The following is a 24,858-nucleotide window of genomic DNA, read 5'->3' on the forward strand; positions in this document are numbered from 1 at the left end:
GATCGGCAAGTCCTAGGCACTGACGTTTTACCCACAGTGCCACCCGCGTCCCTTGTCACAAACAATTACTTGCTGCCTTATACTCAATGCTTATTACTATATCTTTATATACATTATACATTTATATACTATATACATTTCTTTATCTACTTTTTTTCTTACTATCCTTCCCTTGCTTATACTTCAAGACCTGCTCATGATTACATTTGGCTAGAGGCATTTCCATTCTTCCATACCTTTTTCTTCATTTTCGTCTTTTATTTTCGCCATCAATCTTGCCATCTCCACATAGCCTATTAACTTCAAAACCCGATCCTCTTTTATTGGTACCTTGCCTTCTTTCCATTTCTTTTTTTTTTTTTAAAGAAAATTTATTAAGGTTTTTTTTTAAATACAAAATGCATAAATAACAACCAACTTCATTTACATAACATACTTTCATCACTTATTTGGACTCCCTCGCGTCTCCCGCACCCACTTACATCGTAAATAAAAAATTTTCAAACAAATTATCATCTTATTTAGAATCTTATATCCCTTCATTTTAATACAATCTAACAGTTCTCTAACAAAAGAGAATATGTAATCTTCTCAAATCTCACTTATCGTCAAATTAAAATCTAATTTAGTGGTGGACAGTTATTTATGATCAGCATCCTTCTTAACATTCAACCAAGTTACAATGTTTTTGTAGGTATATCTTAAATTTCTTCCAATCTTCTTCAACCCTCTCTTCTCCCAGGTCTCGGATTCTGCCAGTCATCTCAGCTAGTTGCATATAGTCCATCAGCTGCATCTGCCATTCTTCCAGTGTGGGTAGATCTTGAGTCTTCCAATTCTTAGCAATAAGTATCCTTGCTGCCGTTGTTGCATACATAAAAAATGTTCGATCCTTCTTTAACACGTTCTGGCCGACAATGCCCAGAAGGAAGGCCTCTGGTTTCTTGGTAAAGGTATACTTAAATACCTTTTTCAACTCATTATATATCATTTCCCAGAAGGCCTTCACTTTAGGACAAGTCCACCAGAGGTGAAAGAATGTTCCTTCATTTTCCTTACATTTCCAACATTTATTGTCAGACAAATGGTATATTTTGGCAAGTTTAACTGGGGTCATGTACCATCTATATATCATTTTCATTATATTTTCCTTCAGAGCATTACATGCAGTGAAGTTCAACCCAGTGGTCCACAACCTTTCCCAGTCTTCAAACATAATATTATGCCCGATGTCCTGAGCCCATTTTATCATAGCCGATTTAACCATTTCGTCTTGTGTATTCCATTTCAACAGCAAGTTGCCTTCTTTCCATTTCTGTGCGTACAGAACTCTGTCTGCTGTGGTTGCAGATATAAACAAACTGACCATCTTTTTTAGGACTTCTAATCCTGTTATTCCTAATAAGACTGCTTCAGGTTTCTTGGGAAAAGTGATTTTAAAAATCTTTTTTAAGTCATTATGTTTCGTTTTCCAGAAGCCTGTTGCTTTTTTTACAAGTCCATCACATATGGAAAAAAGGCCCTTCTGCCTGCTGGCACTTCCAACATTTGTTCAACACAGTCTTGTACATCTTGGCTCATTTACTCGGTGTTAGGTACCACCTGTATATCATTTTCATTAATTTTCATTTAATGTATAACATCCTGTGAATTTCATATCTATTTTCCATAATTTTTCCCATGCTGCTATATCAATATTATGAGACAAAACCTTAGCTTATTGCAACCAGCTTATATTTAGTTTCCCATTCTAACAAGAGCTTGTACATTTTTGAAATCAATTTTTCTTTGCCTTCTTTGTTTTGCGAAACCAAGTTTCTTATCTTTTTTAAATAGTTCATTTAGCTGATGGTACTGAAACTACCCCATTACTCACTCCTGGAATTCTTCTTGTTTTTTTCAGTTTGCAACCCCCCAAAAGAGAATTTTAATACATCCCGTAAGTATCCCATCCTGCTCTCATATTTAATTCCTGTTGGGCACTTGCCTCCAATGGAGCTAACCACCATGGTGTTTTCCTTTCTAAAATATCTCTATATTGGGTCCAAACACCATATAGGCTTCTTATAACATGATTTTAAAATTCTTTTCATACCATAAGTGGGCGTGCCACCCATAACTTTCTAAATCCAACTGTCTAGTGTTATTCATTGTTAGCCATTCCTCCAACCAGGTTAAACATGAAGCTTCATAATACAATTTCAAATCCGACATCGAGAATCCACCTCTTTCCCTTGCATCTATTAATATTTTAAAGTTAATTCTTGTTTTTTCCCCTTGCTAGATAGAGAGTTCTTTTTGCCATTGTTTAAGACAAACTCATTTTATGTATTACTGGGATGGTCTGAAAAAGAAAACTCAAGCAATGCATTCATTTTTATGGCAGAATTTCTTCCCAAAACTCTATTCTTAACCATCTACACAAGTCAAATTTCATGCTGTTCCACACATTAATGTAGTTATTTTATACAACATTGCATTTTTACTTGTTATCCAAATACCTTTCTCCCTTTAAGCCACTCTTTGCTTGTAATATTTTATTTGTTTATCTATATTTTTAACCAACATTTTTGCTTTATCCTTATTTATATAAAATCCTGCAAGATCACCATACTGCTTTATCATTTTTAATATCTTCATTACATTTTCCACATTACATTTTAATACCTTCATTACATTTGTCCAGAAAAAGAACTACATCACCTGCAAATGCCCTTAATTTATAATTTTGTTGCCCTAATTGGACATCCTGTACCTCTGTACTTTCTCTTATCTTTCTACATAATGCTTCTAATATCAAAAGAAACATACAACATTCTCCTCCGAATCACGGTCTTCCCACACTTTCCCCTCCCTCCCTCGGTCTGGATTTTCTCACCAGAGTTTTCCTTCTCCTGGATGAGCTTAGGCCGTGGATCCCTGAGGTGAAGCTTCTGCTTTTGTACTTCCAGTCATTCTTTGCATAGAGGCACCTTCGTAATATGGGGCAGCCCTTCATCCAATCTCTGCCTTGCCCCTCTTCCTCTTCCTCCTGCATTTTCTTGCCAGGTCCTTGCACATCATTTCTAGCCATTGATCTTTGAGTGAAATTCTTCCCTTGTCCGACTTCTGATGCCACCCAGGTGCCTTTGCCCTAGTTCCGTGTGAACTGCCACTGTTGAAAAGTATTTGTATTCAAGGTATTTGAAGAAGAATATTCAGCCGGACTCCCCTTCTTGGCCTTCAGCAGCTGGACTCAACAGATCTTTGACTGCCTCTCAAATGTGGTGCTGTGCCTCCAGAGCAGCTTCCTTCCCTACAAAGGGGAATTGCATTGCAGTATTTCCTAGTGGCTGCTCTTCCTCTTCTGGCAGCTCCTCCAACTGTGCCCCTTGGACTGCTTTCTCTGAGCCTGCTTTCTCCACCTCCCTGCAGGTGTGGATGCTGTGCCAGCTGCAAATACCCCTTCTGGTGGGTCTCAGGCCAAGCTGGAAGAAGTTAGGGTCCAGGTGTGTGTCCCACCTGAGCGGGGCCATGAGGCTGGTCCAGTTCCATCCTAAGGAGTCTGCGGCAGAGCCCCGGATCGGGCTGGAGAAGGATGGAGGGGACGTGGTGGACCTGAACGCCTTTGACCCCTCTCTGCCCAGCAACATGCGCACCTTCTTGGAAGGAGGAGATGCAGCCCTCGCTGTTGCTAAAAGGTACCTGGCGGTCTTCAAGGTCATAAAAGGACCTGCTGGCTGGTGGAGGGAGGAAGCCAAGGGGAGCAAGATCTGGATCATTGGAGCTTTGGGGTGGGGCAGAGGGTGGTGGAGGAGGAGGAGGTGGAGAGCTGACAGAATAAGGAATGGGACAGGGCCAAGCAGGATGGTTTTGTGAAGGGTTCACGGAAGCCTCCACACCAGCATCGGAGACCCTCAGGCCCAGGCAACGCCCTCGGTCGCCTTGCTTCACACCCTTGGGAGTGTTTTTGCCTGCCTAGAAGGTGCCTTTGTCTTGAAATGAACTCTGCTCATTGCTTGTGTTTGCCTGGGTGCAGGACTGAGAGGCGTGTCTGAGTGCATGCAGAAACTTGCTTAATGTACAAAGGTTGCATTTGTATTCATTACTTCACCCACTTTTGCCGCTGGCCCCATCTGCGACTGGCAGGTGGCCCCCCAAGGTTGTTGAGAAGGGAATGTGGTCCTGAAGCAGAGAAAGGCCCCCACCCCTGCTGTAAAAACAAGGCCCATGCCCAGGGTCTTAAGAGTAGTATCCAGCGACTGGGTTGCTGTATCTACCTGAGACAAAGAACGAGATGGTGCCCCCACCTTTCAGGCCTCAAAGCTGACTGGGCTGGTGCCTCCTGTTACAATCCTGGCAACAGGGCAGTGTGTCCTGTACCACACCTGAGGAAGGTAGGCTAGCTATGGAGTGCAGGCAGGCTACATAGCACACACAGCTCTGATCTTTAACTTTGGGGTTGCCAGCATGATGCCCATGGGTGCATTGGCGCCCTTGAGGTCTTCTTCTAGCACCCACAAAGCCTCTGATTCTCTCCCCTCCCCCTTGGTTCTGAGGTGGTGTTTATATTTTCCTCCCTTTGGTATGTAGAGCTGAAGGAAGAGCAACATTTTCCCACTTCTGCTTTCAGCTCTATGTGCTTTTCAAGGCTCAGATTGAATCTGTTGGATCCAACTTTTACCCAGATCCCTTGGGAAGGCAAAGCAGGGGCATACACACTTTCTCAGAGAAGTGTGCACTGATCCTGGGCAAGGGTGGTGGGGATGGAACAGAGAGGGTGGTATCCATAGCTTTTACTTAGAAATCCAAATCTGCTCACAGGCATAAAAATGTTGGCAAGCCATCTAACAGGAGGTTACAGGCAGGGGGTTGAGGAGGAATAACTAGCACGGCTGTCGGCCACCCAGCATCTCCTCACTCTGCCTAACGGAAGGGGTGGCTAGTCTGTGAAAAAGGCTTGCCAGGCTTTGGAAACAACAAAGGAGATTTCAAAACCTGCTTGCAATGCTGAAGCTGCAGCAAGCTCTCGCTCTCTGCCACCTTGCCGGACACTGTCTGGGGTCCCCACTTGAGATTCCTCTGTCTCCATCTTCTGCCCACAGAGCGCAGGAGTCTGGACAGCATGTCCTTCCCCGATCCAAGGTGACCCTCTTGGCTCCTGTCACGAACCCAGACAAGGTGATCTGCGTTGGGATGAACTATGTGGATCATTGCCTGGAGCAGAATGTCAAAATCCCCAAGGAGCCCATAATCTTCAGCAAGTTCAGCAGCTCCATCGTGGGTCCCTATGACAACATCATCCACCCAGCAGAGAGCGAAGTAAATGGGGCTGGGTTTTTCAAGACTATCTGGGGACCCAAGGTTGAAGAATACTGCAGTGACCCTTCCTTAGCCTAGAATCCTGATGGGTTAAGAACATAAGAGCCTGCTGCATCAGGCCAAAGGGGACTCATCTAGTCCATCATGCTGTTCTCACTGTGGCCAGCCACATGTCTGTGAGAAGCCCACAAGCAGGATGTGAGCAAGACTGCTCTCCCCATCGTTGTTTCTGATGTCCAGCTGTGGAGGCAGAGCTTAGCCATCATGGCAGGTAGCCTTTGATAGCCTTGACATAAGAAGAGCTTGCCAATGGTTCATCTTTAGTCCACCATCCTGGTCTTACAGTGGCCAGACCTATGCCCATGGGAAGCACACAAGCTTAGTGGTGTCCTAATTTCACTAGGGGGGTGGCTTGCACAAGAGAAGGTATGGGGAGCCAGCATGGTACTTGTGGCCCCAGTGCTATCAGTTGTACCACAAGAAAAGCTTGGCTGCTGGATCAGACCAAAGACCCATCTAGTCCAGCATCTTCTTCTCACATTGCCCAGCCAGATGCCTCTGGGAAGCTCGCAAGCAGGACCTGAAGACCATAGCAGCACTTTCCCCATGGGCAATTCCCACCAACTCCGATAAATGCCATGGGTGGACTCCTGAGGGCAGCATGGAACATTGGGAGAATAGTCCAAGTCAGGTTCCTGTGTTTCTTCTCCCTGCTGGCCTTGCTAGTCCAGCACTGATCTATCAGGTGCCAAGACTGACCTTGCCTGTTCCCTCTTCTAGCAAGTGGACTGGGAGGTGGAGCTGGCCTTCATCATTGGGAAGAAAGGAAAACACATCCAGGTAAGCCAGATGTCAGCAGTTTGCACCACATTGGGACCTGTGGTTTTGTTTTGATCTTATAGCTTGCCCTTTCCCGGGTGCCCAGGGCAGGGAGATGCAGAATTAACACTGCACATATCTACTCAGAAGTAAGTTCCATTGTTTTGTGTGGTATAGCCAAGTTAGTGGGTGCAGGATTGTAGCCTAAAATGGCTGTGCTGTCAGTATCTAACACCATCCATGTCTTCAATGCTTTGCAGTTTCATAAATAATAAAAATTGCCTTGTAATACTACTAAGGTGTTCATAATCGCATAACCTCTGCTCACGTGACAAAATTTGGGACTATGTCCTGGGCATCCAGTTCTTTCCCGCCATTTAAAATTTAGCAAACATGATAGTGCATCAATCAAAACACCACAGTTCCATAAAGCATCTGGTCTTGCAGTGTGAAAGGAATGCCATAAATTGGGACTGAAGCACCAGCATTATAACCACTAAAATTAACACAATAAACACTACGTCTGAATGCAGCCCTAGATTACATCCCTAGTGGGAAGTAAGGCCTGCCCCCATTCAGGAATTTCCAAAGATTCATTCAGTGGTATTTATTAGTTTAGTATTATGTTTATATCCAACCTTTCCTCCAAGGAGCTCAAGGTGGTGCGCATGGGTCTCCTCATTTTATTCTTGTGCATATGATAACCAGGTTTGATGTGTAAAATATTGTTAAGCACAGGAGAGAGCGAAGAAAGGGTAGAAAAGGAATATGCCAGTGCAGAGTGGGGGGGGGGGAGGAGGAGAATAAAGCCATACCATTAGCAAACACAAAATAGCCTGTTAGTTCCCATGGCAATATCACTTGATAAAGGAAGTGCCCATTAACCTTTTCTTCTCCAGCCCCCAGTTTCACAGCGATATTGTTGCATCTTCTCTCCTCCAGGAGTCAGATGCCATGAGCCATGTAGCCGGGTTCACCGTTGCCCATGATGTGAGTGCCAGAGACTGGCAGATGCAGAAAAATGGAAAGCAGTGGCTTCTGGGGAAGACCTTCGACACCTTCTGCCCCCTGGGACCAGCCCTGGTCACCAAGGATTCCATCTCAGGTTTGGAACCTGCAATGACATTGTCCCCTTTTTCTTTTTGCCTCCAGGGTTTGAGGAGCGGACAAGCCTGTCTCAGGATCCCTTCCCAGCTGCTCTAAATTTTGCATCTCCTAGAACCCTCTTGGGCAACCTGTGGGTCACCTGAGGACCACCAAGGCTCTCTGACCAAGCTCTGTCCTCCTCCTCCTTCTATCACTGTTGCTCCTGCCTGCCTTGATTTCTTGGCCTACTGTTCATGGTGTATCCATCTGTGCAGAGATGCATTTTTTTGGTTTGAGGTTGCAGAAATGTAATGTCCTTACAATAGAAGTACAGATGGAAAAACATCCAGGGTCACGTGTGCACCACATGCCTGCACCCATAGTCTGAATAAGTCATCAGTTGTGCTGACTCAGCTGCACTGAATTTTTTTTTAATTGCTGCAGTACTTCAGTGGAGGTGGGTCAAACATGCCCAGGGGTTTCACAGTATCACTTGTTGAGCATTCATTCTGATACGTTCACACGGAGTTGGTACAACATTGGCAGCCAGCGGTGCTTCTCCTGCGCTTTCCAGTGCAGTTTAGAAAAGTGGTGGGAAGGCTTGTATCTATGCTGCCTGCTTGTTTTTGTATTTCTGTACATTCTTTTAGTCTCAATAAAATTGTATTTTATTTTATTTTTAAAAAAGAAGTGATGGGATGATTGCATTGCAAAGTGCGGAATTTTAACCAAATTTTGTGTGAATAAACAGCCCATGTGAAATGAAAAACCCTCCGTGGTGCTGTCCCAGGCTACTGCTCTCTTGCCTCTTTGTAAGGGCAGTTTTCCACATTGCCTCACTTCAGCAAGAACAGTCTGAGTCTCAGCAGCTTCCCAGGCCTCTGGACGCACCGCCCAACCTTTGATGACCATCCAGGTTTGTTAGCTGGATGCATCTCTTTGATGTAAAGGGGATGCTGCCATGGGAACACACACTAGTTCCTACTGGACTGCAGCTGCATTGCAGCCAGAGGTTTCTAAAGTGCTTGCAGTAAGGTCTGTGCAGTTACGATGTACATTAATAACACAAGTGCCCCGGCGACCCCGCAGTTGAACAGATAAGACTGCAGGGTTCCATCGTTCTTTCCTGATTTTAGCACAGAATACTTTTGTTAGAGCAAATCCATAAGGGCCTTATGAGGAAGTGGCTGCAGCTCAGTGGTAGAGCATCTGCTTTGCATGCAGAAGGTCCCAGGTTCAGTCCTCAACATCTTTAGGTAAGGGTGGGAATGCCCTCATCTGAACCCCTGGAGAGCCCCTGCTGGTCAGGATAGATAGTACTGAGCTAGGTGGACATAGGGAAACTTCTGTGGGATGGCTCACGTCGGTAGAGCATGAGACTCTCATTACAGGGTCATGGTGTTTGAGCCCCACTCTGGGCAAAAAATTCTTGCATTGCAGGGAGTTGGAATAAGATGGCCCCCGTGGTCCCTGCCAACTCTGCAATTCAGTTATTCCTGTGTTTCCAGAAGGATGCACCATTTTCATAAATGCTGTGCCTTCTCTTTTGTGTGTGATTTCATGTTGCTCTCTGCTCTTGTTGCTACCACCAGACCCCCACAACCTGGGCATCCGCTGTCGAGTGAATGGAGAGCTTGTCCAGAACAGCAGCACCAGCCAGTTGATATTCAAGACGGAGGCACTTATTGCATGGGTTTCCAAGTAGGTGCTCTCCATGACCCTGTCTCCTCCTCAACTACTGTTGTCTATGCTCTGGTAACCTCGAGGTTAGATTACTGCAATGCGTTATATGTAGGGCGGCCTCTGATGACAGTTCAGAAACTTCAACTGGTGTAGAATTCAGCAGCTGGGTTGCTCACTGGGGCAACACCATGTGAGTCTATTACATCAGTCCTAGCTGCCAGTTCATTTCCAGGCTTAATTCAAAGTGCTGGCTTTGACCCATAAAGCCTTAAATGGCTCAGGACCACAATATCTCAAGGACCGCCTTTCTCCCTATGAACCTACCCAGACCCTGCATTCATCCTCTGAGGCCCTTCTTCGCGTGCCGCCTCCAAAAGAGGTCCAGGGGGTGGCAACACGAGAACGGACCTTTTCTGCAGTGGCCCCCTGCCTGTAGAATGCTCTCCCCAGGGAAGTTCACCTGACGCCTTCATTATACACCTTTAGGCCTCGGGCAGAAATGTTTCTTTAACTAAGCCTTTGGCTGATTGACAACGATTGTCATTTTAAACGTGTTATGGGATGGGGAGGGGTGGTTATTGATTTGTTTTGTTGTGTTGTTATACTTGTTCTTATTATGTATTTTGTGTTTTTATCCAGTATTTTTATGTTGTGTACTGCCCTGAGATCTACAGATGGTATACGGTACCAAATTAATTACCATATTTTTCCGTGTATAAGACTATATTTATACATATAGCATATGTATACATCTTATACATGGGTAGTGCATATGGGGGATTTCTTTATTTGGAGTCCCCCCAAAAATAGGGGTTGTATTATACACGGGGGCATGTTATACATGGAAGAATACGGTATGCCTTCAGTATCCCTAGAGCGTCTCCAACCTCCCCCCCCCATTGTTGAGCCTGGACACTGAGGTCCACCTCCGAGGATCTTCTGGCAGTTCCCTCATTATGAAAAGTGAAGTTCTGGGGAACCAGGCAGAGGGCCTTCTCAGCAGTGGCACCTTCCCTGTGGAATGCCCTCCCATCAGATGTCAAGATAAGGAATTACACAACTTTTAGAAGATATCTGAAGGCAGCCTTGTATCAGGAACTTTTTAATGTTTGATGTTTTAATATGTTTTTATATGTGCTGGAAGGCGCCCAGATGGATGGGATATAAAAAAATTAATTTTTAATAATAAATCTTGCTCTGGCCCGGTTTTGGCAGGTTCGTCACCCTGTACCCAGGAGACGTCTTCCTCACAGGGACTCCCCCGGGTGTTGGAGTTTTCCGGAAGCCCCCCATCTTTCTCAAGGTGAGCCCTGTTCCCAATTAATTTGTAGGTTCTGCCAGCATCTTCCCTTGTTTGAGCTCTTTGGATTGGAGGATTGGCAGGGCTGCTTATTTTCCCTTTGTAGCATTTTGACATTCTGAAACAGGCAGCAGCTGTGAGGTCATCCCATAAAGCCAATAGACTAGCCCTTCAGTTCTTCGGCCTCAGGCTGGGCATTGCAAGGGTCACAGGAAGGCACCAGATCTTCTTCTTTGAGGGCCAAGAGACTTTTGACCTTGGAAGGGTAGATCCCTCTGCATTGCGTGGGGAGCAGACGCCTCCACTGTGGGGCATAATGCTTATGAAGGGGTGGATCCAGCACCTCCTGTTCTCTAAACACTGGAGAGGAAACTCAGTTGTATGTTGGAAGATTCAGCACAAAGAAAATAATGTCCTCCTTTGCACAGTGCAGAGTTAAATGATGGGACTCGCTCCCACAAGAGGCAGCGATGGCCAACAATTTATGGAGGATAAGGCTATCAAAGGCTAGTGGCCATGGCGGCCATGTTGTGTGTCCACTGGTGGAGAAAATTTGCCTCTATGCCAGTTACTTGGACACACAATGGGGCGAGTGCTGCTGTTGCACTTGGAGTCCTGTGAGGATGGGGCCCCTTTGGGGTGTATAGTGCAGTGTAAGGTTACCAGATTTCCCCCCCAAGAATCTGGGGGACACTTTTTTTTTGAAGAGAAAAAAAAAGTTATTTTAAACAGTTTTTTGTTGTTTTTTTTAAAAAGAAGTAATATCTTCTCTTCTGTGGTCTCCTCTGTCACACGGTCTTCCTCTGGGTCCCAGCCTGCTCTCCGAGCGCTAGCTGCCATGGAGTAGGCTCGGGTCAGGCCTGGGCTTGGCCATGTGTCCTTGCCCTCTTGGTGCTCTCCTACCTCTCCTCCTCAGTAGTGGTGCCGGCACTGGCATGGCAAGGTCGGGGCTCCCCTCTTTTTTCTCCTTCCTCTTTCTCTCTTCCTTCTCCTTTCCTTCTCTTTGCGTCAGCTCCAGGGTTTTTCTGGCCCCGGAGCGCTACTGGGCAGTTGGCTGGTTGCTCTCGCTCCCGGCTCAATTTGTGTCGTGGGGGGGGGGTCAGCAGTTCCCCCAGTTGACGCGCCGGGTGTCCCTGGTTCCCCCTCGGCAGCGGCAGTCTCAGCAGCAGTCTGCCAGCTTGGTAGCGCAGTTGGCTCTGGCTGGCTTCAGGGGTTGCTCGCTGCCTGGTGCCCGCCATTTTGCCTCGCCGGAAGTCCCCATATGATGTGTCTCATGCCGTTGAACCCATCATGCAACATTCATTCTCTACTAATGAATCTACAACACTTAAAATATAAATCTGGAGACATTAAATGAAATCCGGAGACATTCTGGGGATGGATTTTGTCCGGGACAGATCTGTGAATCTGGGATTGTCCCTGGGAAACGGGGATGTCTGGTAAACATAGTGTAGTGAATCCTCTCTCCCCCCCCCCCCCTTATTCTCAGTGAGAGGGAAATAACTGTACTGCAGGTGGGGCTGGAGCAGGAATGGATGCAAAGCTCATCTGCCTCCACTTGTGCCCTGCTGGCAAGAGCCCAGCAGAGTATGTGGTGGTTCATCCAACTTTGCCTGCCCACCCTTAACAAAATAATTCATCTTTACTCTACAGATGTCCTATTAGCAATTGGCAACAGCATTTAGCAAGGGCAGTCAAAGCCCCTGTTAAGGGCTGAACACCCAAATAAACTTAAATAAAGTTGGTTTTTATAAGGAAATGTAGCCATACCAAATACTTTGTGGGTTTTTTTGTTTTTTGGTAATATGCACTTAAAACTGCATGTTTATGATACAGAAACATGCATTTTGATTTGTAAAAAAAAAATGGGAACAAGCTTTGGAGATGGGGTGCTGCACAAGCTGGAAGTCTGCTATTGTCTCCTGTGTCAGTGTTATATTGTTATTGCAACTTAATGTAAGAGCTGCTGTAATTCTCTTGTACCACAGAGGGGAGATGAAGTTCAGTGTGAGATCGATGAGTTGGGAACTATCCGAAACAAGGTGGCGTGATGGCATCCTGCTGCATCCATTCAGGTCCTCTGGCCCTGCACAGCTGCAACTACTCTACTTGAGTCTCCTAATCAAATCCAATCACGAGAATAGATTAAGGGATTTCTGGAATTAAGGGAACGGGGATGACTCCTCCCGGGAGTCACAAGAAGATGGAGCCTGAAAAACTGGTTCAACAGCACTGCAATTCCTGGGCACCATCTCAATGAAGAGACATGAAGGCGAGCCTGAGTCTTGCCTTTCCTCTGCCAACCAGAAGTAAGAGGGAGGTTATTCATCGTCTGGTACAGAACAGGCTACAGTGGGTGGGTTTCCCCTTTGTATTACAGAACTGTCTAGATTGTTCACTCACAATAAAGCAGCTACTATCAAACTCATTGGGGGTTTGGACATACAACTATTTTTTAAAGCATGGAATTTTGATTCATGGGCCACAGGTTGAAATATCTCACAAAGGGCGTGGAGGTGTTTGACCAATAGCTGTGCAAGGAAGGGTCCCTTCTTCACAAGTAGATATAGTTTTTCTGTGCACAGTATGGTTCTGGCAGAAGCAGCTGCAGGTGCTGTAACTCCTCACAGCCCCTCTGCCTGAAGAGCAAAAAGGGTTCCCAGCTACGAGGGGGGCAGGGAAGCCTGAGGAAGACTTGCTGTAGAGTCCTTGGAATACCTAAAGTTTGGTAACACATCTGAATACTAGCAATTTAAAATGGATTTGGAATGCATAGCAATAGCTATTTCCCTATTTTGTCAACCTTCACTAGGATATGTCCAAAAACACATTTAAGTTACTAGCAACATGCACTGGTGGTGTGCTTGAGTTTCCACTCAGCCTTCTCTAACCTGCTGTTGTAAGATGCAGGAGATAATGGGAGTTTTAGTCCAAAATACCTAAGGGGCGCCAGGTTGGGGAAGGACAGAGCAGGCACAGTTAAAAATGCAGTCAGAAAATATTGTTTATTACTTTCAAAATCAGCAACAATGGCTCCCAGGGGTGGGGTGCAATCTAAATTATTTTATAAATAAAACACAAAATCATACGAACTTAACGAGAAATGGATTTTAGTTCTTTACAAATTGGCCTCAACACTGGCTCACTGAAGTCCTGACATGAGAGGCAACTTTTCAACTGGGATTTCAAAAGGGTCACACACCTGTGTGAAGACAACTTTCAAAATAAAGTTAGAAGGCGTTATACCCCACCCCAACATAAACACCTAGGAAGCAGAAACCACACCTTCTGGATACCATACAAGGCCCCTTGGAAACACTAACTGTAGATAAACTGCTGGATAAATTTCTCCAGCTTCTCTTGGTTCTCTTTGGCACGGAAGGTCTCGGAGAGGTGGAGAATGGGCTCTCCTTGCCCTGCTGCTTCTCTCAGCACCTAGAGTGGAAATTAAAAGAGGGGGGTTTAGCAATCCCATACCCCACTGAAGGCAGATGCAACAAGGGCTTTCCTCAGGTGAGTAGCAGCCTATGAAGTGGGTGGGGAAATTCTTTACTGTCACCTCACACATCTTATTGTGTGAGATTCCTGTGGAGAGAAGAGGAGAATAGACACTGGGCAGCTCTTTTCAGAAACAGCAAGGTTTCCCCTGATACTGGCTGTTGCAGCTCTCAAAGGCAAGCTGTATAGAAACCCACCAAGACAGGTGGAAGATGAAGGCAGGGAGCTGCCGCTGTGGGGGGCTCTACGCCCTCAGCCTCTGCCTGAGTGCGCCAAGCCAACACTGGCTGTACATGCGCAGGGGGTACATAGATATACATACATCATACATACACACATCAGTGAGAAATCACAGCTAGACTCCACTGGATTTGAAAACACACACACACACACACACACACACAGATGCACTCAAGCTGTGTAGGTGGAGTGGCTGCAAAAGTATACAGCGCTTTGGCCACGTAGTTGTATTGCAAGGAGTCACCCATGCAACTGCCTGCATTTGGCAAGATGGAACACAAGGAGTGAGGGTAGCAACAGAGGTATACAAAGTCCCTCAGGGATGGAATTTGAACATGGCCTCCCAATCAGTAGACCATTGCTGGGTGGGATCCAGGACAAGCAGGACCTGAAACTCTGGGGGAGTATAAAAAGCAGCACAAAGAGATAAGAACAACCCACATTTTTTGTACTGTTACCATAGGGGCTAGGAAACTGCTTTTGCTTCTTAAATAAAGCAACACTTCCGAGATGTTCAGGAATGCTGCAAGATGAAATACAGGTGGCAAAATTATCTCAGATGAAGAACTGAATATAGCAATAGAGATGTGTTTGGAGAATCAGGAACATCTGAAAATGGATTGTGGAGGGCATGAAAAGGGGGATTCTGGAATCAAAGACTTTGCAAATTGGAGGGGCAGGCAAGGCAGGGCACTCACCCCCAGTTCCTTGTAGATGCGGACAGAGATGGTAGTCAGAGTTCTGCAGACACATTCTGAAAAAGTAAAATGAAATGGACAGAAAGGTTCAATGTGGGAGAGAGGACAGATGTCACCTGCTCCCCAGGCAGGTTTCGAGTCTAGTGGTGGCACAATTGCAGTGAGGTAATGACATCAAGCACTAGGGGGCAAAGCTGGCTTGTAAAAACTAGCTTCTAAAAACTAGCTTCTAATCTAGACCCAGGGGGTTATGTTGTGCTGGTTAAAACAATAAAGGAAATGCCATGTCAGAGCTGTTGTAACTAAGAGACTGAGATCATGAAACCTTCGGTTCAAACATTGTTTCTGTCATCAGCTCACTTGGTGGTCTTCGTGGAGCCAAAGCCTTCCCCCCTCAACTGCAGTTTTGGATAATCGCCCACCACTGGGAGGATTAGAATACAGGATACAATAAGCACTTTGAACATTCAAAACACACTGTGCTGTGCAAAAGCTAAGTATTGATAAATGTTTTACTTGCTACATTTTAAGAAGGATGTAAAACAAACCTGGATAGATTTATGGGCATAAAAGAAGAGGGTGTTGGGAGAGCCTGTGAGGAGGAGGAAGAGTTTAAGGAACTGGGGCCTTTTCAGTGATGAGAAACACCCGTTTAAAAGGGATGAGGGAAATGGCCTTCATGTATCTAGGCTAACAGCTCTGGTTCACCACTGCCACAGGCCTCAGCATAAGAAAATGGGGTGCTTAAAATAAAAGGGTTTAAGGTAATTTCCCATTTTATGAGGTCACAAAATCCTTGTCCATCAACAAGGGCAGTTACTATCCTTTGGTATAAAGTTACTTAGGGGTAGCTCTATACTACCAAGTCTGTCTATAGTGGCTTCGCCAAAGTATCTCTGGCAGCTGTGGGACTGGGAAAGGCTCAGGTTTAAAGTGGAATTCAAGGCTGCTGACTGACCCACAGCTTGCTTAACTGCAGAGGCTCAAGTCTTGTCACCAAGGAACCAGCAAGGAGGCAACATACCCAGAAAAATACAGAAATGCTAACATGAGAAGAATGCTCAGCTGGTCATCAAAGCTATTAGCATTATCAACAAGTGACCAGGGGCTCCACTTCTGCTTGCTCTGCCTCCCAACCAATCCCCCCACCCCCAAAACCTCACCACCCCCACCCTGCCTCCACTAGCCCATTAGATTGTGTGGGGAAGCTTTCTGGCTTCCACTTCACAGGCCAACCTTGATGGGGGCAGGGCAGCGCACATGTCAATCACAGGACATAATTATGATGTTGCAGTGCTGACAGGTGAGTTGCCCACCCCCCTTTGTACCCAAATCCCAACATCATATTTGAAAGGCGGAGCGCAAGATGCTGTTCCATGCCAATTCTTTCAACTTTTTGAGACCTGTCCATCTACTTTTCCTCCCCCTGCCCGTCGTGCTGGAGGTCCAAAGGAGTGCCAGCCCTACCTGCCAGAGCCCCTAGTGCCCCCAGACCTCACCACCCTCTCCCCTTAGAGCTTCCTTCCATGAGGAGAAGGGAGGTGAGGTGGCAGCAGGCAGCCAAGACAAGCCACAAAAGAACAGTCACAAAAGGCCAGGTCAGCTCTGTCCTGCTCTTTCCCTGCTCCCTGAGCCTCTGCCACTGAGGCTGAAACAGCAGTAGAACAGATAAGTTGCTGATGAGCTGTCTCAGTTTGTCATGGCTTCCTCCATGGGCTGCCTGCCGCTGCTGCCCTCCATTGCTGCTGCTGCCCAGCAGCTCCTAGACTATTGTCATGCTGTAGTTCACAGCACCATTTGTTGGTGGCCAAGCAAACTGCCACATGATGACAAACCTTAGCTGCTTAGCATATTTATATACACATAACATTTCTATGGCTCTTTCAAGTGTTTAAAGTGCTTTGCAAAGTGTATTATCTAGTGGTGATCCTAACAACAATACTGTTTAAGTCAACAATATTATCTCACCATCTTGCTGGTTGGTGCATGGAATTGATGGCAGCCGAGGTGAGATTCAAACTGGGAAAGCCCCAGTTTGCAGCGCTGTCCTGCAGCCACTGCCTCACACCAGCTCTACACTTATTCGCTTGGCTACCACCTGGCCCTCTCTGGGCCTCTGCACTCACCAAAGGAAGAGTCTTCTTTTGCCTTCCTTGCCAAAAAACAGTGCAGCTTCTCCACGTACTGGGACTCTGTAGGGGACAGCAGTGCTGGTGGTCAGAAGGACACAAAGCAGAAAGCAAAGGAAGGTCACTAGCCTCAGCTGCACCATTAGCACTGGGAGAGGGATCTCTGCACCATGACAAATGTCTAAGGGTCACAGCAGCTCAAATTCTAAATATGAATCTGCAGGGTCAGAGGTAGCATCCAAAGGTAGAAAGAAACTCAACAATATCTTTGGTTTCTTTTTTAAAAAAATCCAGAATAAATCATGTGCAATCAGTTTCCGTATAGTTTGTCAAGAAACAAAAACCAAACACAGTTGATTAATGGCATCCACTTTTCCTAAGAAGCAGTGCAGGGCTTAACTAACAGAATAGTACACTGAGATGCAAGATTATAAATCAACGTACACCAGGAAAAAAACCTAATCACACAACGAGCAACAGCTTTATGTACCCATTACCAATATGATGCAGTTGTATATTGGACTGATCCATGCATGCTACAACAAGCCTTTGCCAACCTGGTGCCCTCCAGATGTTTTTGGACTACTGCTCCCACCAGCCTTGCCCAGCACAGCCAGACTGGTGAAGGCTGTGTCAAAAGATGGTGTTAGTGCTGCAAACTCAAGGAAAACCTTTGGCTTGCAAGCTCTCCCCTCTCCTTCAACCTTCCATTTCAGTGACTCCTAGCCTGCTGTTATCAAGGAATCGAGAGACAGTGGTTCAGAACAAACACTGGTGAACCAAGAGAGCTTTGTTTAGATACTGATCAGAGTTGGGGATAGCTCATCTGGTAGAACATGAGACTTAATCCCAGGGTCATAGGTTCGAGCCCCAAGTTGGGCAAAAGATTCCTGCATTGCAGGGGGTTGGACTTGATGACCCTCGTGGTCCCTCCCAACTCTACAATTTTAGATATTAATCCACTATCTTTGGTTCCTATGTAACCAACCAAGTTTTGAAGTAAACTAAATGCTGACAAAGACTAGTTGCTGACTAACATCTACTCAGGAGTGGATGCACTGAAATTAATAGGACTTACATCAGCAATGTCTATTAAGTTCAATGGGTCTACTCTGAGGGGGAGTAGCACTGGATGCAATCCAAAGTCCTTCTGGCTGCACACAAGCCCAAGGTTGAGCATTACCTGCAAAGTAGCCCTAAGTATGAGAAGCAACTAAGCTGAACACTTCCGGTTCACTTGTATGTTCAAGGCTGTGTTTCTCAAACTGTTCCAAGCATCCTAGGATTCCCCCAGAAGCTTCTCAGGGGCTTGCCAAGGGGGAGAGCATAAGAGATTAAGAGTCTCACACTCTACCAAGTGGGCTGTCCCATTTCAATAATGATGGATGACCTTCCCCAACAAACACACTTCCGCAATACTATTGATCCTCCTTGGTAACATGTCACTGCAAGGGAGAGCTGGGTTATCCTCCAGGCTGCACACTCAGTTCACTCAGGGCAAGGAAAAGCCCTAGAATATGCCCCAGAATCCTCAGCAACACACAGGGAGCACAGCTGACAAGGCAGGCGGAAAGTCTGAAAAGCAGTGCTCAAGGGCAGTCTTCACCATTCTGGGGCCCTTCAGTGGCTTTAGGCTTCATCAGCTCAGCCAACCAGCTATATTGATGCTGGGGCTGATGGGAGATGTTGTCCAAAACATTTGGAGGACACCAGGCTGGCAAAGGTGGCTCCAGGAAAATGGGACACTGCTAGGCTGTTACCAGTTTGGGCACCTCCTTCCTCATGAACGTGGCAAGCAAAAGGCTGTTCATGGAACACAATGGACACAAGAACCTGAAGAAAAGCAGGGGACAGTAACTTTTGTGTTGTATACCCAAGTTAGTGGGTGCAGAACCTAACTAACAGCACCTGGGCTTTGCTAATGAATCAAATCAGCACAAGGCTAATTTCACCTAGGGAAAGTCAAATCCTGACAGTAACAACCCATCAATTGTTACCATGCAGCAGTTGCTTAAGGTGTGCGAAAATGATTCCGAAGACTTTTACTGGTGAGCTATTCAAAGGAAGCGTAATCCTGCGTAATAACTGCAAATATTTTTGTAAAGAGAGAAAGCTGGGTGCTTCTAGCATTTGGAGAAGCTTTGCTCAGTGGTGGGGCCTTTTGCATGTAGAACAGATGCCCTCCCACTGAGCAGAACCTCTCCAAATGCTTGGGCTGTTGGGAGCCACTCAAGGGAAGAGGAACCTGGCTGTGGAGCATATACCTGACTGAGGAGACTCCATTTCCCAGAGGAAGACAGTGGCTCTTTCCAAGGTCTTCAGCAAAGGGCTCAGAAGACAGCAGAGAAAGACAAAAAAGTTGGAGCAGTTTTCCACCTGGCTTATCTAGGGCAGAAAAAATGAAAAGAGACACAGGGACTCTGATAAGACGAAGGTTCACATATTGATCCCGACTGCTTTGTGTGGACACTACAAAAACTTACATGCATGATAAGCATCGATCCCACAATATAACCCATCTGGAAGTACCTGAAGCCAATGGAACTCCCTTGGGAACACGTGCAGCACACTATTCTTTGGAGTAACAGCCTGCATGTCACATAAGCTAGGCAACACCAGTGGGGAACAACATAAGCGCTCGTGCTATGATGCAAACACAATCTCTATCAATAAACCACCCTTGTGAAAATTGCATGGGTTGTATCCAATGCTGGTCCTACCCACAGTAGAAGCATTGAAATGAATGGCTAAAACTAACCTAGGCCCATTCATGTCAGTGGGTACAGTTCTATTATCTGTTTTCATGGACAAAACTGCCTTGTACACACCATGTCACATTTTCAGCAGAGTGGAAATATCTACAGAAACAGCATCTCCATATGCACCGAGAGAGGCCTGAAAGCAGCCTCTGTGTGCCCAGGAGGTGGTGCTGTGCATCCAGATGTTTTGGAACTGCAGAAAGTCTCTCCCAGGCGGTGCAGCAAGTAGAGATGAGCTCAGTGAGCTCCCCATCCTTAGCACCAGCCAGTTAATTACAGGGAACTTCGCTCCCTTCTTGAAAGAACACAGAGGAAGGTTTCAGAGCCTCAGCCCACACAGCTGGCATTTGAAGAGACAGGTTGTGAACTCGGGATGTGTCATATGGGTGCTGGGAAACAAAAGAAGTGGGAATTTATATGGTAATTTGATGTTCCCTCTGACAATGAGGATGAGGAAGGAGGGTGGCCTCCAGAGCTGTGGCGCCCTTCCCACAAGAAGCCAGACCCAGCAGGAGGATTTCAAGGATCCTCAGAGCAGCAGGGAAGCACAACAGACAGCAAAGGAGCTCACCTTTCCCGCTCCGCTAGGAAGCCTGGTTGGGAAAAGAAGGCATCTTTCCCCCAAAAGGAACACATCTGGGTTTGGGTGCAAGGTCCCTGCTCCAAATGTGGCTGCAGTGAGACCAATTTATTGAGTGTGGGTGTAAAGAAAATCCCTCGGCCACACCTCATATTGAAAAGATATCAAGCACATACCCTAAACATCATGTTTGTATTTCATCTCCCCGCCCCCCAAAAAGGCTGAAAATCCTACCACACAAAATTTCATATGGCATGAAAAGTCCTACGAAGGGGATGAGCATGGGAAGAGTAAAATATTGTGTGTAGAGTATCAAATTTCCTTGCAGCAAACTTTAAATAACAACACTGGGCTGCCTGGCCATAGCTACCTTCAGGTGAGAGATGCGGGCAACTGGGACAGGGAGAGAGAAGGACAAAGGGTGGGCAGAATTTCTGCCTCAGAGGCAACTGCAGGAGAAAGGGAACTCCAGTGGGAGTTTTTTCAGAATGGGGTTCACGGTACTTTGAAGCAGCAGTTTCCAGTCTCGTCGCTGTAATCGCTGTCGCTGTCCGCAAAGTCATCTGTTGCCTTCCACAGCAACCTCTTTGTGAAGCGCTTTTGGGCTGTGTCACACACCAAGACATCACTGGGCATCTGGGAGGAAAGGAAAGAAACCAATTTTTGAAAACCTTGGGAAGAAGAGAGATGAGGCTCTGCTGCAACCATAGGCGCCTGGGCCAGCCGTTGCCCAATGCCAAGCTGGGACCAAGTAGTGTGTCATCAGAGAACTGCTGTGAGCCCAGAGCGGTGACACACAAAAAGGCTGCCTACTGTCTCTCTTCATGATTCCTTGCTCTAGCCTCACGTTTGCCCAATCGGCCTCTATTGGAAGAGGCTGCCACCATTTTGCTGCCTCTGTGTGTGTGCTTGTGCATGCAAGTTATTCAGTCCTTCCCAAGGCAAAATTACCCACCTTTAGAGAGGCTGCTTGTTGCACCTCTGCATGAGTTACAGCACTGAGCTGTCCTCCCCAAGAGGAGGCATTATCATATCAGTGTCTCATGCAGGAAGAGCCCTTTGTGGGCATAGAACTGTGGCTCTTACGTATTCCAAGAATAATCCTTTTTGCACGCAAGAGTGGAACATGCCCACAGTTTTAATATCAGAAGTTTGGGAATCCCAGGCAAAATATTATCATTCCACAAGGCTGAACTCATATGGTGTTTAAATGACTCCTCCAATTTCCTCACTCCCCCCCACCCCTGGCCACAGCACCACACACACCTGTCCTGAGAGCTTCTCTTACCTCCTCAGCAACCAACAGTCCGCACTGGATCAACTTGTCCACAGCAACCTGGCAGTAGTTATACAGAGACTGGCAAGGCTAGGAGGAAGCAAAAGCAAATCAGCAGGACCTTCACTCTCTACTAGCCCAAATGAGAGACGAGAGGATGGGGTGCAGAACACACCTCCATCAAGAGTGTCAGCTTGCCTCTCTGAAGTGTTTCTATGATCCTGCATTTCTCTTCCCTCCCCCCGCTCCACCTTTTTTTGTTACTAATTAGTGGTGATGCACAAGGTGCCATCCAATTATAGCAAAGCACCTTTAAATAATATTTGTCTCAATGGGGGCATTCTGTATCTGCAATGGAGAATTCATACAACCAAGTGACCCTGGTATAGTATGGAGCAGGAGTGTATAAGATTTTCCAGCAATGGCCTGCAGGAGATGTTCCAGGGACAAAAATGGGAAGAGCAATGAATGCTACTCTTACCTTTATAGTGTAGGCTACATTCCAGCTATGCAAAAGCAAGACTCACACACACACACTTCCCTCCCTTTCCATTCTCCAGCCAAGCAAGGAAAGTGAGGAGTCATCACAATTTAAGGACACACATTCCAGCCCAGGTAAAAGTCACTGAAGGAGGTGTAGTGCATGGAAACCAGCAGCTTAATCAACACCTGCCAAGAAAGAAAGGCCTTTGCACAGTGGCAGTAGGCCATCAGAGCAGGGCAAGGTACGCCTCTTGGCAGAGAGTTTCCAGAGCCTGGGTGTGGCTATGGGAAAAAGCCCTCTTCACCAAGCACAACTCAGGTGTTGGTGGGACACAGAGAAGAGCCTTTGAGGAAGATCACAGCAGGCAAGAAGGTTATCTAGGTGAAGCATCCTGACCCATAGCTCTGCAGGCTTTGCAGGTGGGGCTCGGCAGGGAGAGAATGGCCCTTTTGAAATCACAGAGGGGCTCCCTACCTGGCATAGGAGGAAATCCCTGGGGAGCAGCTGGACGAGCAAGACAGTCTTGTTGTGGAGCTCTTCCTGGACCAGGACCACATCCCTGAGCTGCTCAGGGCTTCCCAGGTAAGGCAGCAGCTCCACCAGGAGGGCATTGGCAGCGCAGACTGCAGAGAGGAGTCAGGAAAACCATTTAGCATTTACTTGCTATGTTTGTCTCATTCCACAGCAGTTAAATTTAGTGATTTAGAAGAAGATTTGTGATTTGGAAGAAGCGGAAGGCCTTGTGCAGGATGTACCTTAATTGTATTGTATTGTACCTGTATTGTTCCCAGAGAGAGGTGCTTGAGAATTCAGGTCTGGTCAAAATTTACCTGTTTGCTTAGAGACAGTGATATGCCTGTGGTTTTCAAACGCGTGTTTAAAGAAGTAGGTGAAACTCCTTGGGAAAAACCTGTCCTTATTACCTAAGTTACCAAAGTGTCATCTTTGGTGAAACACTTGTTTATTAAAAAGCAAGATACAGCAGGCATGAAAGTGTGCACAGTATGGAGAACACAGCAAGTCCTTTTTCCCCTTTTAAGTCACGCATGGCAATTACTTTGATAGCTATGCATGGATGGGTGAATGGGTTTCTAATAATTTCTGCAGTAAATTAACTTCTGTGGATGTATTTGCAAAGCTGAGATATAGCCCCAATTCCTTTGCCCCTTGATCTCCTTGAAAATCTCAGGTTTGCACTGGGAAATCCCCCAAAATGCTATTGCTAGCCTTGACCAAGGCCACCCACATATTCTTTCCTAAGCTGTGCAGCCTTGCAAAATTTGGCACTGGGTGGGGGGGACGACCCACCAATGACCTTGCACAAGCAGGGCCAGGCCTGCAGTAGAGACTTGAGAGAAGGGGAGTCGAGGCATCAAGAGAAACTTCTGTTATCTTACAATCTGCAGCACTGTGAGCCTTTTTCTCATGTACTCTTGGTGAACTTATCCCTAAACGCTGGGCCCCCTCTAGACCCCTCCTTCCCAATCTATCTCAGCTAATTAGAAAGGAATCATTCAATCAGGCTTCCTGTGAGCCCGAGAAACCTCTAAACTCACCTCCAACTGCTTCCTGGATGAAAACAGGCAAGAGGGCAGTGCTGTGCTGGCTCAACTCTGTCATGGCTTCGTCCGTCTTCTTGGGAACCACCAGGACATCCCCCAGGGAAAGGTGGTAGAGGGAGATGCAGTGCCGCAGCAGGAACAGAGCATGCAACACCACATCACGCACCTGCCCAGAAAACCCCACATCGTAGCTGCGCAGCAGGATCTCCTCAGTGAGCCAAACAAAGTCCTGCATCAGCTGGGAAAGGAAGACGCCCTAGCAGAGGACAGAAGAAAGAAGATGTTATTGTGACGAGGTAAAGAAAATCCCAATGAGCACCATCCTTCAAGCATGCTTTTTAGAAGGCACAGATTGCTTCAGAACAGCCTTCCCCAAGCTGATGCCTTCAAGTATGTGGACCTCAGCTTCCATTCATCCCAGCCAAAGGTTGCCAGGCATGATAGGAGTTGTGGTGTACAACATCTGGAGGGTACCAAGGTTAGAGAAGGCTGCTTTAGAACACATGCATATTTGAAAAAAGCTTTTACCCCTCTCTGCATCCTAAATGGGAACAGAACAAAGGAAAAAACCACCGCTGTCTACTTCCATATTCAATTATGGGAACCAAGCACTGAGGCTACCATTGCCAACACCAAAAAGTTGGTTTTATGCAGATAACAGAACAGCAATACCTCAGCTGTGGCCCTGTAAACAAGGATCCATTGACACACTGCATGGCAGCACACCTAACAAGGCCACCGACTGTACAAATGAGACAGAAAGACAGTTTCTCAAAGAGCTGCTTTGTGATTGTGTGTTTTATTATATGCATGCACTGCATTTTAAGATTTTACATGTGTGTGCAAAACCAAGACTGGTAAAGGTTCCTCATGCTCTCCCCCATCTCTGTTACCCCATTTATAAAATAAGGATTAACCACAGCCTCTCCTTGCAAGATCTTTGGATCTCCAAGACCCTTATCCCTGGGGTCTTTGAGGTAAGCAGAACCTGAAGTTTGGCAGAACCAAGTCCAGTTTCCCAACATCCCCAGAGGTGCCACTAAAAAGGGTCAAAAGTCCCCCGTTGCTTCAGGAATACTTAAGAAAAGGAAATCCTGGATCCAGCTCCTTTTCACATTCTTACCTCTTTGTGTTTGTGCAGAAAGAGTGCAGACATGATCTGTACAGCCATGATGGCAGAACAGGATACACCAGCTAGAGGAGGAGGAGGAGGAGGAGAGAGAAAGAGAGAAGAAACCACATGGTTAACTGCTAGTGCCTATGATTCCATGTGGAAAATGCTGCATGTTGAAAATACAGTGGGCTGGTGAGCCAGTAAAATGGGGCCACACAGCATACTACATTTACTGTTGCCAAACCACATCTACTCAGTGGGACCTTGTGGGTCAGGCTGTCAGAAAAGATAAGGAGACCTGGGCAATTCTAGCCAGTGGTCAGCCTGTA

The 24,858-nt window shown here is 46.4% G+C and overlaps 2 protein-coding genes across 14 annotated transcripts in view; one reads left to right on the forward strand and one right to left on the reverse strand.

Annotated features, from left to right (window-relative positions):
• LOC309375551 (oxaloacetate tautomerase fahd2, mitochondrial) overlaps positions 1–12,615 on the forward strand; it is a 13,862-nt gene extending 1,247 nt beyond the window's left edge. Inside the window, exons 2-8 of the mRNA XM_081921370.1 lie at positions 3,415–3,680; positions 5,085–5,301; positions 6,082–6,141; positions 7,063–7,225; positions 8,799–8,907; positions 10,105–10,192; positions 12,178–12,615. Coding sequence (XP_081777496.1) covers positions 3,415–3,680; positions 5,085–5,301; positions 6,082–6,141; positions 7,063–7,225; positions 8,799–8,907; positions 10,105–10,192; positions 12,178–12,240 — 966 coding nt within the window. The 3' untranslated portion in view covers positions 12,241–12,615. The remainder of the gene's footprint in view (positions 1–3,414; positions 3,681–5,084; positions 5,302–6,081; positions 6,142–7,062; positions 7,226–8,798; positions 8,908–10,104; positions 10,193–12,177) is intronic.
• A 560-nt stretch (positions 12,616–13,175) lies between these two features.
• GPAT2 (glycerol-3-phosphate acyltransferase 2, mitochondrial) overlaps positions 13,176–24,858 on the reverse strand; it is a 68,213-nt gene continuing 56,530 nt past the window's right edge. For 12 of the 13 annotated variants that reach the window (XM_081921298.1, XM_081921294.1, XM_081921300.1 and 9 more), the window contains 9 exons: positions 24,539–24,609; positions 23,410–23,671; positions 22,328–22,476; positions 21,382–21,459; positions 20,598–20,729; positions 19,019–19,139; positions 16,752–16,835; positions 14,626–14,681; positions 13,176–13,624 (listed from right to left, as the gene is read on the reverse strand). In XM_081921298.1, coding sequence (XP_081777424.1) covers positions 13,508–13,624; positions 14,626–14,681; positions 16,752–16,835; positions 19,019–19,139; positions 20,598–20,729; positions 21,382–21,459; positions 22,328–22,476; positions 23,410–23,671; positions 24,539–24,609 — 1,070 coding nt within the window. In that variant the 3' untranslated portion in view covers positions 13,176–13,507. The remainder of the gene's footprint in view (positions 13,625–14,625; positions 14,682–16,751; positions 16,836–19,018; positions 19,140–20,597; positions 20,730–21,381; positions 21,460–22,327; positions 22,477–23,409; positions 23,672–24,538; positions 24,610–24,858) is intronic. The other variant, XM_081921288.1, reaches the window with a different exon arrangement.

The sequence above is a fragment of the Podarcis melisellensis genome (assembly GCF_964234715.1).
Source record: "Podarcis melisellensis genome assembly, chromosome: 8".
Taxonomy (NCBI): Eukaryota; Metazoa; Chordata; class Lepidosauria; order Squamata; family Lacertidae; genus Podarcis; species Podarcis melisellensis.